General features: G+C 42.4%; 2 protein-coding genes across 9 annotated transcripts in view; one reads left to right on the top strand and one right to left on the bottom strand.

Moving 5' to 3' along the window:
- Positions 1-14,683, top strand: part of LOC125763388 (rab3 GTPase-activating protein catalytic subunit) — a 356,077-nt gene that overhangs the window by 127,226 nt on the left and 214,168 nt on the right. The window lies entirely within an intron of this gene.
- The window catches only part of LOC125763425 (dual specificity tyrosine-phosphorylation-regulated kinase 2), a 57,576-nt gene that overhangs the window by 15,576 nt on the left and 27,317 nt on the right, over positions 1-14,683 (bottom strand). For 5 of the 7 annotated variants that reach the window (XR_007418346.1, XR_007418347.1, XM_049426621.1 and 2 more), the window contains one exon: positions 561-816. Coding sequence is in view for 5 of the 7 variants with exons in the window: in XM_049426621.1 (XP_049282578.1) it covers positions 561-816 (256 nt within the window). In the remaining 2 variants the exon portion in view is untranslated. Of the gene's footprint in view, positions 1-560; positions 817-999; positions 1,573-1,608; positions 1,885-14,683 lie in introns of those variants that run through there. The other 2 variants (XM_049426620.1, XM_049426619.1) reach the window with 2 other exon arrangements.

Genomic DNA, 14,683 nt, shown 5'->3' with positions numbered 1-14,683 from the left:
TATATCAGGAATCTTTCCAAAAAGCTTTCCGAAATGAAGAATCAATAAAAAATAAAAATGATAAAACCTTCGTCAATTGAACTCAAAAACCCTATATTACCTCGTAATAGTTAGGGACTCTTGTTAGGATATCGCTTGTGCTCTTTGAGTTAACGACCTTTTTGGGTTTTTGGTGCCAATCTTTGACTAAAAACCATAGCTAATCATCCAATATTGTGCTACATGGTATTGCAATCTTAAGTTTTATTTCTCGGAAATCTTGTCCATCCACGAAACAGTTTATCTAAAGTCAAAACATGTAGCTTGAGAAGCGATTATGATTGTATGTTTCTTTACAGCGGAAGTAATTATTGACTGTCGGATCTTTACAACCAAAGTAATAATTGACTGCCGGACACAAAGATAGCAGCAGAAATAGTGTTATACTTAATTGCCTGCATAAAGCATCCAATGGATGTCAAATGAGAATCGATCGATTAATACTCTGTAAGTTATTTTGACACTCTCCCACCTAATTTCGCTCTTGGACAAGCTATAAGGATACACCCAGAACTACTTACTTGCGGGTGTCATCGGTAGCATCGGTTTGTCATTCTCCAGCTCGGTTGTGGTGTTGTTGTTGCTGGAGGGACTGAGCGGTGGTAAGGCGTTACCGTGGGCGTCAATCATATTGGTGCCGGTGCTTTTGCTACTGTGGCCAGCTCGGACGACGACGTTCCTGGTATCGCTCAAGCCGGCAAACTCTGGCCGGTTCGACTCGTACAGCTGCGTTGTCTGGTCACGCTCTCTCCGACACTTATCACTGTCCAGCTGAACCTACGCGTGAGAAGAGATTGAACCAAAAAAAAACAAGGGTAAAACACTAGATTAGACCATGCGGTAACGTCCTTTATCTTCATGCGCTTTAAACAATTCATGACCACCGAGAGTGGAAAAAAAAGAAACAGATTTCGATAGCGACGGTATAAAACACAATTTATGAGAGAACTTCAACACCACCTCAGAAGGCAACAGCTTTTCTTTGGCTTCCTTGATACTGTGATGCTTTTGTGGCAAAATGCAAAGGCAACTCGATGTGAGAAGCTTTTGACGTATAGACTTTCGTGACATTTTCACCATCTCTGCACACGAAACGGCTCACACAACTGATGCAATAATGGTGCATTCAAGTTTCTCTGGTGACACAGGTAGCACAATTGCAGGCAATATGCACATTTTATCAAACGTCTTTTAAAACACAACCCCCAGCCACCCAGTGCCGGCCGGAGTGTCTGAATGTGGGCCACCAATTCCACGCACTGCAATGGCAAAACTGAACGATATCGGTCGTCTTTGGCAGCAAAATCAACGTTTCCCCCCGCGGTAAAGGTACTTAGCGTGAGACATTAGATTGCAAACTCATACGTCACTTATCGTTATCAAAAGTGCGAATATAATCAAGTCCCTCACAAACCTCACACACGTATACGCCAGCATTGGTATTGATTCTATTCTTCTTCTGTGTTCCAGTTTCCCACACAGTTGCTATTTTGTTCGATTAACAATTGTTTTATACCAAAGGCGATTACTCTCAACCAAATGCAGCAAAACTCAATCTACACCACTCACCATTCTTATTTTAATTAAACTGGTAAAAAACGTTTAACGCCGCTGATCATTCGAACACAATTATCACATACACACTTTATCAATTCTGTTAAGGTACGATTCACAATTCACGATCTGTTCACTGCTGCGTCCGTGTCTATACTCATCAACAAAACGAATGCGCCAAGCGCTTATCTTGTCGGCAGCAACTTTCGTAAGAAGCGGTTGGGCATAATCCGCTCGTGCTGTTTCGAGTTCCCGCGATTGAGTTGAGTCACGCGAGTGTGTGGCGTCCCAAGACGTCATTATTGGATGAGACATCGTAACGCTACACCGGGGAAAACACATACCTGTATGCACACACATGGAGATTAATTCACAGGGTTGTTTTCGGGGGAGATAATTTCACCAGCGTAATCGGAAATGCATTTTGAAGGTAACAAAAATATACTCCGATGTTATCAAAAGACAGGAAGCTGATGAATTGTATCTATTTTAATTCGATTCAGTTCGATACCAGACAAAAACAAACGCTTCTCCACTGTCTGTCACAAGGAATGCGATTTAAAACGCTTCCCAGACAGGTGCAGTGGCAAACAAATGCAAATTCGCACCAAGAATAGGGTGTGTCTTGAAAATTGGAACGAGTGATACAAATTATCATAAACACTCAGCGATGCCGGTCAGGTTCTGGACAAATCATCCGATCTGGTTGCTACCTCCACTCATTCCTTCCACCTTGAAAAGCCAATTTAAAATTAATTACATTTTCATTTGCTGCATTTGCACCTCCAGCTCCAGGGAATACGAAAACGAATAGGAAACTATGATTTGAATGTCACGTCTTGCAAGTTCGCGCGAATTGTCTCTTTGTAAGAGTTAGTTCAAGGTTCAGCTGAAACACTAGCCACGTTGGACATAAAATCGATATAGAAAAGAGAATTGAACATTGGCTCGGCATGAGTGCGATGCAGCAAATGCAGCTTTTTATCTGATATCTGTTCCTATAGAATGAATAAAATTCAAGTTCAATTTTTTGAACAAGGTTTTGCTGAATATCATCTTCAAAATTCATCTTAACTTAAAGCAAGAAATAATTTCAACCTTACTGTTGGAAGTCGAAAGCCCTGTAATTCTTGCAACCTTTCTTTTATTTAACTTTTTTGTGTATATCTTCCTAAGTAGTAGGTGTGAATGCAGCAATTGCGAATGAATCACCCATTGGTGAGCAAATGTTTGTTTAGAAAGCGGCTACAGTTGTTTACCGTTCATTTTTACTATTTTACAACTCTAGTCATCATCCATATGACATCTGGACCAACTCTTCTCTTATCGCCAAATGCGTCGAATCTTGTTAGCGAATGTAAGCAATATTGACCCTCCATTCGTTCATTTACCAGCAGCTCATCCAGTTCTCGCTATCTGTGAAACGCCTCGATTTTCCTGGTCCCGCGCGACAAACAGCCATGGTAGAGCCATCTATCGCTTCCAAGTAGTTGAACCACATCGGTGGTCGAACCCTTGAGAAAGGACAACCATCTTCCATCGCCGGTTTCTTATCGGTTGGCTCGTGGCGATGCCTTTTTAATTGTAGCAAGATTTCGCAACGCGTCAATCACCGCTCCGATTGACTGAACTCATCCATTTTGTGCAGCAGGGTCAACATCAATCGAATGGGATGGGACATTGCAAATGCAACCGGAAAAGCGTCGGAACTGTCATCCGATAGCAGATCGAAGGACGCTCGGCTCGGTTTCGCACTAATCGAGATGGGTCGAGAAGGTTAAGTAGGGCCAATCTCGGGTTCGCTCAATACATTTCCAGGGTGAAGAGATTTGCATTTGCATTTGCTTGGGTTTTTGTTTTTGTTTTTACGCCAAGCTCATCCGCGTCCGTTATCACGACGCAGGCAAAAGAAAAAAAAAGTATTCGCGATTCCACTCTTTGTTTGCTTTGTCCGCTTAGGTCTCAAGTTGTTGTGGTCTGCGCACGTGTTCGCGGCTCTACGTCGACAAACCGTGTATTGCGTCTGAAAGTGAATGGCTCTCGCGCACCAACCGCAAAAACTGTAAACCTCCCCCCCCGCTACCCGGTAAGCTGAAAGCTTGTTCCGCTCTTTTAGTCTCACAATCAAACAGCTATTCGGGGCCGAGTTGCGATTAGCGCACGCGCGGGGTAAAGCTAGTTTTACGCGGGTGGAACTCGATCGTATCGTAGGAATGCGAACGAACGAACAGCAAATCAGCTGACATTCCGGTTCCGTTCAAAAGCAACACACCGGCTTCCAGGCTGGCGAGATTAAGAATTCTGCAGCCCGCGCAATTTTTAAGGCAGCCTTTGTTCTTTGCTCGCGAGTCTGCGCTTTGTTCATGGCCAAATTTGTCCATGACAGCCGCGTACGATTTTGGTACGAGGATTGGATAAACTATTCCAATACCAAGCCACCGAACTGTCATCCAGCTTTATGATTTATCGCAAACAGTACGCTGATGAACGGTGTGGTGAGGAATTTGAATGATAGTACAACTTTTTCACACATTTGAAAGTTAATGTGTAATAGTTTTTAATGAATAATGGATATATTGGAAGACTCCAGATATATTGGAAGACTGCTCAAATAATAAGACGAATGGAACATCTTGTGCTACAGCATGTCTTCCATTATTTATTATCCTTCGAATCGTGTTTAGTGAGTCAACGCTATAAAGACTTTTGGGACTAACGTTTAACGACTTCATTTTCTAAAAATATTCCCAACAAACCAGCATCACCTTACTGGCCAGGCTCTGAGTTTCCTTTCCTAAGGTACATATCCTTACTGTCTCACATAAGAGATAACGAAAAAAAAATAGCGAACCAACCGGAGCAACCTGATGAGGTCGTAAAACTTTACCCTCCATCGGTGTGGATGGACCAAAACTGGATGATCATAAAATTGAATGAATTTCCAACCGCACACATCATATGGTGTAGTGCACATCTAGCGCTCCCCCGAGGCAGTACCGCGCGTCAGGGAATAGCAGGCGAAAGGTTATTTATGCTATGGTTTCTGCCATAAAATGCGATCGAACGCCTAAATGGAACACACGGGTTGGATAGAGGGGCGCAAATGTTTTGCCTTGGCCAATTTCATTTTATTTTTTTAGAATTTGAGTGTACTGTATAGGCATATCAAGGCAACACCCGACACTTCAACTCGGCAACACCACACCGGGTATCAAATGATTGAGTTATACGCTGCCGGTCGATGATCTGTGCAGTTGTACCGTTTTGTCCATTATCGATAGATTTCTTCGATACATTCGATTCGAAACTTAATTCCTACCACAAGGTGCGGCATATCACCGTTAGCGAATTTAGTGGTCCATCATCCACACAAGACGCTCGGCGACAAACCCGTCCGACAGCAGATGTACCGTGGTGTGCTACAAAACGTTTGCCGTAGTGCATCACCAATCTTTGCAAACTCGTTCCCTTACCGCTCTCTAATTGGTAACGCGAACCACTGCTGAGTTGGTTCGAGTTTCATGCATTACGAGCATCGTTTTTTTTTATTGCAGCTTCCTTTCCCTTTGTGCTTCCTGCGCCACAGATAACTGGCATTCAAAGCCCCTTATACGCGCAGTGATAAATGAGAGCACGAGATCTTTGTTTGCAGCAAGAATGCAACTGGGTGGTATAGGCTACCACCAGCAATAGCCTAACAGTGGGGAGAGTACCGAACCGATCATAATTGCTTCTCTGCAAGCGTTAATGGGCGAATCTTTGGAAAATAGGTTTTTGCATGCAATGAAGGGGTCGTCCGCTCGCATAAGTAGAAGTCTTGGAGCGAAGAAAAAAGAGCTCGGAAACAGCTTTCCAATCAAGGAAACACCATCAATCACACTAGGAAAGTTGCAAACTGTGGTGCAGGTTGATGCGTACCGTTTGCTATTAATTACAAACCACAAATACCCAGTCCTTTGTAGCCATTATGCTCTCGCCAATTGTAAAAACTTTGAATAACTAAGATTTGAAATTAATTTATTTTTGCTATATTTTCTTCTGTTCAACTTTTTTTTATGATTATGAAATATTTCTTAATATTATTTTTCCTCATCATAATTGTTGTTCTTTTCTACATTTATTTTAACAAGCTTCCTACGCTGACTTTTGTTTTATGAAAAAAAATCTCCAGCTCTCGATCGAACATATCGGTTTATCGTACAAGCTCCAATGTACGTGTTGCGTATGGGCGTATGTTAGATGGAATTCTACCACTGATCGGGTCCCAGGCACAGCTTCGACTGAGAAAAGAGGTTTTTTGTCGAGAGCAACTACTGGTGATCGAATGACTAGCACCGTGCGGAGGCGAATATCTTAGGCTTTCCGCTAACGTAGTAGGACATCAGGCAAGCTAACATGCAGCCCTGTAACTGCGTTCCCTTCGCGCTAGGTTTCCATACCGAAGCGTTGGTTGCGTTGGTATTCTTTCAGTTTAAAACTTAACCCGCATTAAAACTTGATTCCCGTCGTAAAACTGGTTCCATTGCGCGGTGTCAGCTTGGGTGAAAATAGCGTTGCCGATGCTTATACGGTACACGGTTTTAAAACCGTCCCGTCTTGCGAAACATGTGTCTTGTGTTCTATCTTACTAAAATTTTAAATAAATGAAACTAGTAAGAGTTCCTGTTTTAAACAACATCAGCACAAGAAGAGGAAGAATTTTTGTAAACAAATGTCTAGAATTCTAGAAAAATATTCTTGGTACAATCAACTGACATGCTGTACATGAGGATATCTTCCGTTTCGTCCAGCTGAGGCCAAGAGTGCACCGTTCTGGTTGACCTGCTCGTACGACTTGTGGCACGTTGCCAACGAAATTGGTGTAAAGCTAATATCAACCTTCCCAGTTTTATGGTAAACTGATGCATTCAACTAGACCCCGGAACGTTAAGCCCTTCATCGCCGTAAGTGTTCAATTTAACCGGTACGCTGTATATAAATTCCCCAAAGTAATCAATTTCTGCTAGACACGAACTTGACGCGAATTCGGTGCCAAAATAAACGCATCTCGATGTAAGTTATGCGATTCTAGACCGTTGAAAGACAAGCCGTGGTAGAAACCATGGATGTCTTGTAGCTTGAATACCCGCCGATCCTTCCGTTCGTCAGCCCGAGCTAAACCATTACTGTTAAAAATAGTTTTTATCTCAGACTACACGTGTTTACCAGACTATCTATCTGCTAGCCCGCATATCCCTGTGCCGGATGTTATTGGATAATGATCGGTAAACATTGAACCATCGAGCGCAATGTATGCAGTCCGCCAGTGCATAATATGGAAAGGAAATGAGAACTCGCCTACTGACCAATAACCCTATGCCGCTTAAATGCAGCAATATGTGCAGCTGGACCTGAGCTGCAAGCAGCATACCATGGTAGGATGATAAAATTATTCGACATTTTAGTTTACATACACCACTGCCGGCATGCAACGGAACGGCGTAGTAATTGATATATTACGGATGGAAGAAAATTGGTTACGCTTTCCACACGTGTGGCACCGACGTGTTTTTTTTTTTGTTTTCGCCGCAGATAAAGACAGTGGGGCAGAACAAAGCAGAGGGCCTAAAGGCAGATAAAAAAAAAACGGTGTGCGGAGAAATTGTGCCCACCCAGCATGGTAAGTGCGGCTGGATGCTGGAAGTAATGGATGCAATTCCAAACAGCAGCAAAAAAGGGTTGTAAATTAGAAAACCCTTTCAATCATCACGGTATTTATAGGCAGCGGTTTATGAGTTAGATAGGCAATCTGGGAAGCAATCAATATGTTTTTACAAAAGGGCTGTGAAGTTATATGATCGGCTACGAATCAAGTGAAATGTGTGATTGAAGCATTAGATTTGTGTTTTTGTGCATAATAATTAGTTTTTGAAACTCTTTGTTGCTAAATTTCAATTGATAGAATCAAATGCTCTATAAACCGTTCAATAGTTCAAGTGCATTACCATTTCATGAAACTAAAAACACTTTTCAAAGGAGTTCAATCTTCAATTTTACGACCCCATAAACCTCCTCAAAACGTGTCTTGTAACGCACCACTTGAACTGTTATAATCCGGTCAATGAGTGCTGACACAAAGACGTGATCGAAACATAAGTCGAAACTAACCTCCCCAAAAAAAAAAAACCGCAAAATAGCAAACACTCGCTCGAGTGACGTGCATTGCTCCAAAAACCGTATGGTTTGTAACTATTTTTAGTAAAACGTGTGTGAAAAGCAATCGAGCACACACGCCAACACAACAACAGCGATCAAAAATTCATGCCCCCGATCGAACTGTGACGCGTTGTTGGTAAACAATTTCAATCTTCCGTCTTTCGTTCGTCTCGTAGTGTGTATTTTTTATTCCGATGCCCTTGGCAGGGCTAGAGTCTGGTTTTGTTTTAGTTTGATTTGGTTGTATTGCCTTCCTAACCAACAGTTACATACTTCCTCTCGCAAATCGTTAAACACTACCGCGTTCTTCTTCCGAATTCTTCTCTGGGTGATCGAACGGATAGTCGATCTTGATCGCACCCAGATCGGTGAAGGTAAGCGTCAAAATCTTTCCTTTCCGATTCAAGACACCATGTTGGTATGTTGGCAAACAAATTGGTTGTGGTCGACGAGAAAAATGTGGAGTTTAGTTGTGGTTTTTCCGCACTCTCGTATATTTGCATGCGAAATATTTAAATCTTATTTCTGCATGGTTCCGCTATTGGATATTTGAAGTAACTAAAATTAGAATAATTTCCCAGTGGTTTGGAAAATGCGGCTCATTGTTTATTCTTGTGGTTATAAAACGTTTTTCTCTGTAACTTTATGCCAACAAAAAGAAGGTTTTCTGATCATTACATATGCTGACAGATGATGCGAGACCGGTAAGATACGAGGCTCTCTGTGTCAGAATTGAATATTGTTCTAAGCTCTTTATAAATAGAACCTAAACGTATCTCGTAAATGCAATCACTCAACCGTTTTGATAAGGTACATCCTATGTTCCTTGTGTGCCATTTTCTCAGTACTGTTTTAAGATTAAACATACGCTGTGTTACTCTTTCTTTCTGGCAACTCTCTGCAACATCGTATCCGGCAGCTATTCTCTGAACGTATGGCGTATTTCTTAAACTTGAACCCGCAAAAAAAAATTGCAAGCACGAGTAGATACGGTTACAACACCATCCGTCGGATTTATGTTCCTTGCGTAGAAAAAGAAAAATGAAAAATTTTCACTTTCATCCTAACGTAATCACCGGAATCCCCACCGAGCGTGGAAAGAGGCAGAAGACACGACAGACGCACTATGCGGAGATGTATTTGCATACCATTTTTGTGGGTCACGTTTCCCATTTCCCACCCACCCAAGGCGACTCGTTTAACACCTGTCCGTCTGCCGACTCTTTTTTCGGGGTGTTGTTTATTTATTCCGTTTTTTTTTACAATATCTTGGCCCGCTGTCATTCGCCATTTGCTCAGGTGAAGATGAAAAGGGGATGCATTATGCTCAATGAGCTTGTTACGTTCGAACGAGGAGCGGGAAGATGTTCGCGAGTAAACCACATAAAGCTCATATTGGAATTTGAGGCACGTTTTTGTCGCGACACTGGGCAAAACATTCTGATACTATACTAACCGCCTAAATTAATCGCACAACGTACTGAAGTGATCGGGGTGGACCAGGGGTTGGTAATATGGGCATACCAATCAGGTGTCTGTATAGGTGCGGTGGGAACAAATGTAAATGTTATGGGAATCTATTTAGCACAACGACGGTGCTTACTTCACGAATTTCATCTTCGTTCATGAGGCGGGATTGGAAGATCGTTTAGCTGTGAGAAATGTGCTTCTTTCAGAACAATGAAATAGAGAGGTTTATCCATATTAGGTGGAGTTTTTGTTTTTGTTTTTCGCTCTCCAGTTTGTAAGGAATGTCAATTATGCAATGCTCGCGAGATGAGCTTGCGACCTACACAATCACAGAACTAACGTAATCGCAATGTTTTGTTGCATGAAATACCTCCGAGTTAATTATTCAAATTTTGTACTTGCAGCTTCTAATTTGTATAATTAGACAAAATTCTAAATGCATTTTAATCGTACAAATAAAATATTTTCACTTACAAAGATTTAAATTAAATCTTGCTTACCAAAAGCAGCATTCTTCTCTTAATTGCCAAAACATGATAGGGGCACGTGGCACCCAAAATGTCAACTTGAAGTAATCCGCGCCCCCACAAAGCCTCACGTGGACCAATGCCAACACCGAAAGCTTGATCGAATCGACACGACACCCGCCTAATGGGTGTCATAAGCCTTGCCCTTAATCGTCCCATCGTCAGTTGCAGATGCAACACGTACATGACTATGTATTGCGGAGGCTTTGGGCATTTGGAGGCATTAACAGATACAGACAGACACGTACATATCCGCCGTGGAAAAACTTCTCACTTATAGTAATAATGGAAACGCTGCACGTGATTGGCGTACAGACATACAGAACCGTACAAAAGAAGTAATTAATGTCTTCCGGTAGGTTGTAGCACAAGTACATGAGAGTCTTCTCTAATCTCTTTCCAAATACGGACAGTTACTTGCATGTGCTTCTTCTGCATCATATCTAGCTGACGGTACTTCCTTCGCACCGGTCACCCTTAACACCCTGGAAAGCTTAACCGGAGGTGTATCAAATTTCGCACACACCTTCAAGTAGACGGTGTACTCCGACCCCAAAGCAGCTGTTACTCGTCTAGCGCTAGAAAAACGGGCCCCGAACGGTCGTACGGTTGTGGCGTCTCCGCGGTGAGAACCGTGGGAGGTTCGTGCGTGGCCCGCACGATGTCGTAAAATATGATTACTTAATTTAATTAACATCCATTGAAAAACGAGCTCCGCAAGAAGCGAGCACCGGTTCGCGGTCTGGAGACGAGTTGGGCGAGACAATATTTCAATTCTCCGGGGAATAGTGGATCGAAACCAGGTGGTTGTTCTGGCATTCTGGATCTGGATTCGTGTGTGCGCAGATTACGATCGGTTTTGCGTAGGAACCATTCACTCCCGTTCTAGCGGTTGGGCGGTACTTTAAAACCCTCGGTACACGCGAACGTAACCACTTAAAGACTGGTTTCCTCAAGAAACCTTCGCACAAAACGGTTGGGTTTTTTATAATGCGTGGTAAGATGAAGAACGAGCACATTAACCTCTCAACGGATGATCCGAAAACCAGCACCCGTTGTAACTTGTTACAACTTGACGAAAAGCCAAAAGGTGAAGATATGGAAAAAAACTGTCAAGTTCAATATCCGTAAACATGCCTAAGAAAAGGGATTACGATTTAAAGGGTCTTCCCTTTAAACCCTTCCTCCCCTTTCCCTTTTACGGTGTAAAGGGTTTTGAAGAAAGCAAGACCTACACGAATAAATTTGAATAAACCCTCAAATTTTGATGTGCCTTCCAGTACCTCAGTTCCCAGACAGGTAAGTTGAAAAAGGGAAAATGAAGCTCTCACCACAGGAAGCAATCCAACTAAGTAAAACGTGATGAGTGTTTAAATTAAATGAGCCTCCGCAATTCAATGGATTCTGAACGAACCCAAAAGTTTGTGGGTTTGGTTGCTCAACCAGGCGATTAATTTAAACTTTGCATCCCATGGAAGGATGGGAAGGTAAATAGTGCCCTTTGGAAGGTAAATAACCAAGTCGTGGAAACTCGAGATCTTCGGGACCACCCAATAATCCACCAGATCTAACATAATAACTATTTCACGTATCTAAGCGAGCTCAGGAATTAGCCAAATTCCCGAAAAGATACTAGGAGTCGTTAGCTTCAAACTTTTGTAATAGTCCACCAAAAAGGATGATCGATCGGTAGAATGTCTTGCATTCTTGCACTTTCACTTTTTCAAAGTATGTATTTTGGGTCCAATCGCAACAACGTGTTGTAACAAATACGTCACACATCTTTTGACGCACAGTAACGGTCCATCTCCAACGATTCGAGACATACAGCTGGTGCGGTGATGTTATAATAATTCTAATTAACACCACGCACCGCTGCAGCTCCTGTGCTGTCGTTAAAAAGCACCACACACAGAAAAAAAACTTGGCAAAAGAAACGAGAACTTGTCCCACATCAACCCACTACATCCAGCCGCCATTGCCCAACACAATCGCGCTCGTCCATATTGCCGAAACGCTGTCGAAAAAGGTGAACGAACTGTCACACCTTCTCCACCCTTGTTGTGCCTTCTTCATCCTCCAAGCTAGAACCCAAATTTTGCCGTCTGTACATGACAGACGAAGGTAATATGGATGGCCTACCCATACCGATCGGGCAGTAGAAGGGAAGTGAATAATTACGCCTCACAACGATACCGCCGCCTGTGAACTTGAGTTCACTAATGTGAGCGCGGAGCAGACATTGCCAACGCGGTGGTTTAGCTGCTGGCTTTCGAACAAATGCCGGTTGCCTGTAGCATTATTGTGAAGAAGCGTTACTAAATTTATCACCGATCCAGCGATCGCACGGTGAACATGGTGACTCATCGCGAGTTTGCATTAAGTACCGACTTTTCAGCATGACTACCTACAAAGCTGAAGAAGAATGGCAGATCTTCCGTCGACATGATTCCGAAGAGTCTATGGTACACCGGAAAAAGACAAAGTCTCAGAGGAGTCTGGTCTGTGTTCTTTGTTACATGTTCAATTAGTAGAGCCAGTTGCTAGTAACCAGCCGATGGGCATGTTGGTTGGGAATGTTTGCCTATCCATCATGGTTTTAGATGTCAGTTTACTTGTGTCTATTACAACAAAGTCCATCCACTACAAGCGAATGACAAACCCCAACCAGGAAATTCCGAGCGGTCGCTTTAGCCGGTCAAGCAATCGGGAGATCATTTCATGTAATGTCACCGTGTCCAAATGGCCACCGTTCCGGTTCGAGGAAAAGTGTACGAAAGCGCAATCAATTCCCTTTTTGGTTGGTGTCGCTATCAGATGCGGCTGGTAAAACATGAAGTTTTTGGACAGTGTTTTGTGTGTAGCCATATCTTATCTGTGCTGCAATGTCAGACACTGTTGGATACCGCTTGTCAATGCGTTGTTCAAGTCAGTTACATTCCAGATTTCGGTTCCGATAGCCATCATGCTGTGGGGCAAGTATAAAACAGCTCCTGGTTTTGCTTTGTGAGGAAAAAAGGTAAGAAGTCTTCTGTCCACAAGGGTTCACATTAAAGAATAATTGGAATTTGAAGTTCCCCACAGGACATCTAAAGGGAATTTAATTTATCTTTGCTTTAGTTCTCGTTTTGCCGTCATCTACACTGTCTGGTTAGATTAATTAAGGGTTTGCGGGTATAGTTAGCCCACACAAAGAAAACAAAGCACAAAGCACACTAGTGCTATGCTTCGTTGTCTGCTCGCCACCAAATGCACATTGCATGCCATCATCGTACTACGAAGTGTGCCTATCGCGTCCATTCATCCATGCCACTAGGGCAATGCTTCGTGGGGTAGCAATCATAATATGTAAATGAATGAACACACAATGCGCCGAGGTGCAGATAACATTCGGTTTTCGGCAAATTTGTTATTACTGACTCGCGCCAAGCAGTGAATCATGGGCAGTGATCACCAGGGGTGTAAGAAAGAAAACTTCTTTTCATGATTAGCAAGCTCGGCACGTGTACCCTTCTTTGGTAATTTCTTAAGGAGATGTTCGAGATGAAAGCATATTTTCTTCTACTTACCAGAGAGCGATAATATCTCCCCAGGGCAACCAGTAAGGGTTAAATAGTTCTTCAGTTTGTTCTTCGTGTTGTATCTCTTTGCTTCTGTAATGCAATTACTTTTTTTTTGTCAACAAACTTTGAAGGCTGGCCGATTTTACGTCGTGATACATTACAAATTTACTACGATCGAGTGTGTGTATCCATTTTCTTTTTTGCTTATCTATATAAATTGTAATTCTAACAAGCAAAAGATGCAAATATTGCTGGCAAAGAAAATATGGTAACCTTCTACTCCATTTTGATCGGAAGTCGGCGAATTTTTCGAACAATCGGCACGTACTTCTGTTAACGACAGCGACACCGAACAAAACCCACGTCACGTTCTCGCCCGAGAAGCCCTTCGCTACTGTGTGCTATCGTCTTCATCGTCCACAATGGAAATCAACAACAAAACCAAAGCATAAAAAAGGGAGCATCCGAAAGCTTTTTTTTGCGCTTTATGCTTTTATGGAAATGTTACAAATTTATTATCATACCATACACTGGCTTCGTTTCATAATTTGCCAAACAGTTCCTTTCGGGGCTTGTGCTTCTGCTTCGATAGTAATTCACTTACGATGCCACGGCAGTGGATTGAACCAGAATTGAAAAAGAAAAGCACAATTGGGCAGATTGTGCAATAATCCAAGCAATTGGATTTCTTCACAACACATCCTTTTGTGCTTGCTTCGCCAATAATATCGTCCCAAAATCGGAACTGAATTTTCCTACACGCGGATGGATATGTTTCCATCCGGGTAGCGGTGGGTTGATGCTCAATTACACTTAATCCAATCAGTGGCTACACGACCCTCAACAACTTCACTCCGTACCGGGCGGAGAAAGATCAATTGCGATGCTTGTGACCTCTTCCTGTAAGGAGCTTATCGTGTCAGGCATCGATTGGTGCAACAAGCGATTTTTTTTAAAGTGCTTAGCGCCAAAGTGATGAGTTAATCTGTTTCATATTCGCGAACAAAAAAACGATAATCATTTGAGTGATGGATTTTTTCGATACATGAACTGATGATAATAATTCTTCATTCTTCAACCCCTCTTGAGTGTTTTTAAGGAAGAAATGTCTGGCGAATATTGTACACAAATCAGCACTAATGGAGCAGCGAAAAGCCATCATAATCAAAGAAATAAATAAATAAAATCGAACATTGAATATTTTATCAAGTGCTGAAACGTCATTTGTGTCTAGAAACCTGACCTTGACAAAAATACACAACCCACGCAAACATCGACGAAAAAATCCAATTCGCGAAAACTGATCAACATTGGGCAGGAGGTTAGCGCCATTTT

Source organism: Anopheles funestus, chromosome 2RL, assembly GCF_943734845.2.
Source record: "Anopheles funestus chromosome 2RL, idAnoFuneDA-416_04, whole genome shotgun sequence".
In the NCBI taxonomy this organism is placed as follows: domain Eukaryota; kingdom Metazoa; phylum Arthropoda; class Insecta; order Diptera; family Culicidae; genus Anopheles; species Anopheles funestus.
Note: the sequence above shows the minus strand (reverse complement) of the source record. Positions and strands in the feature narration are given on the sequence as shown.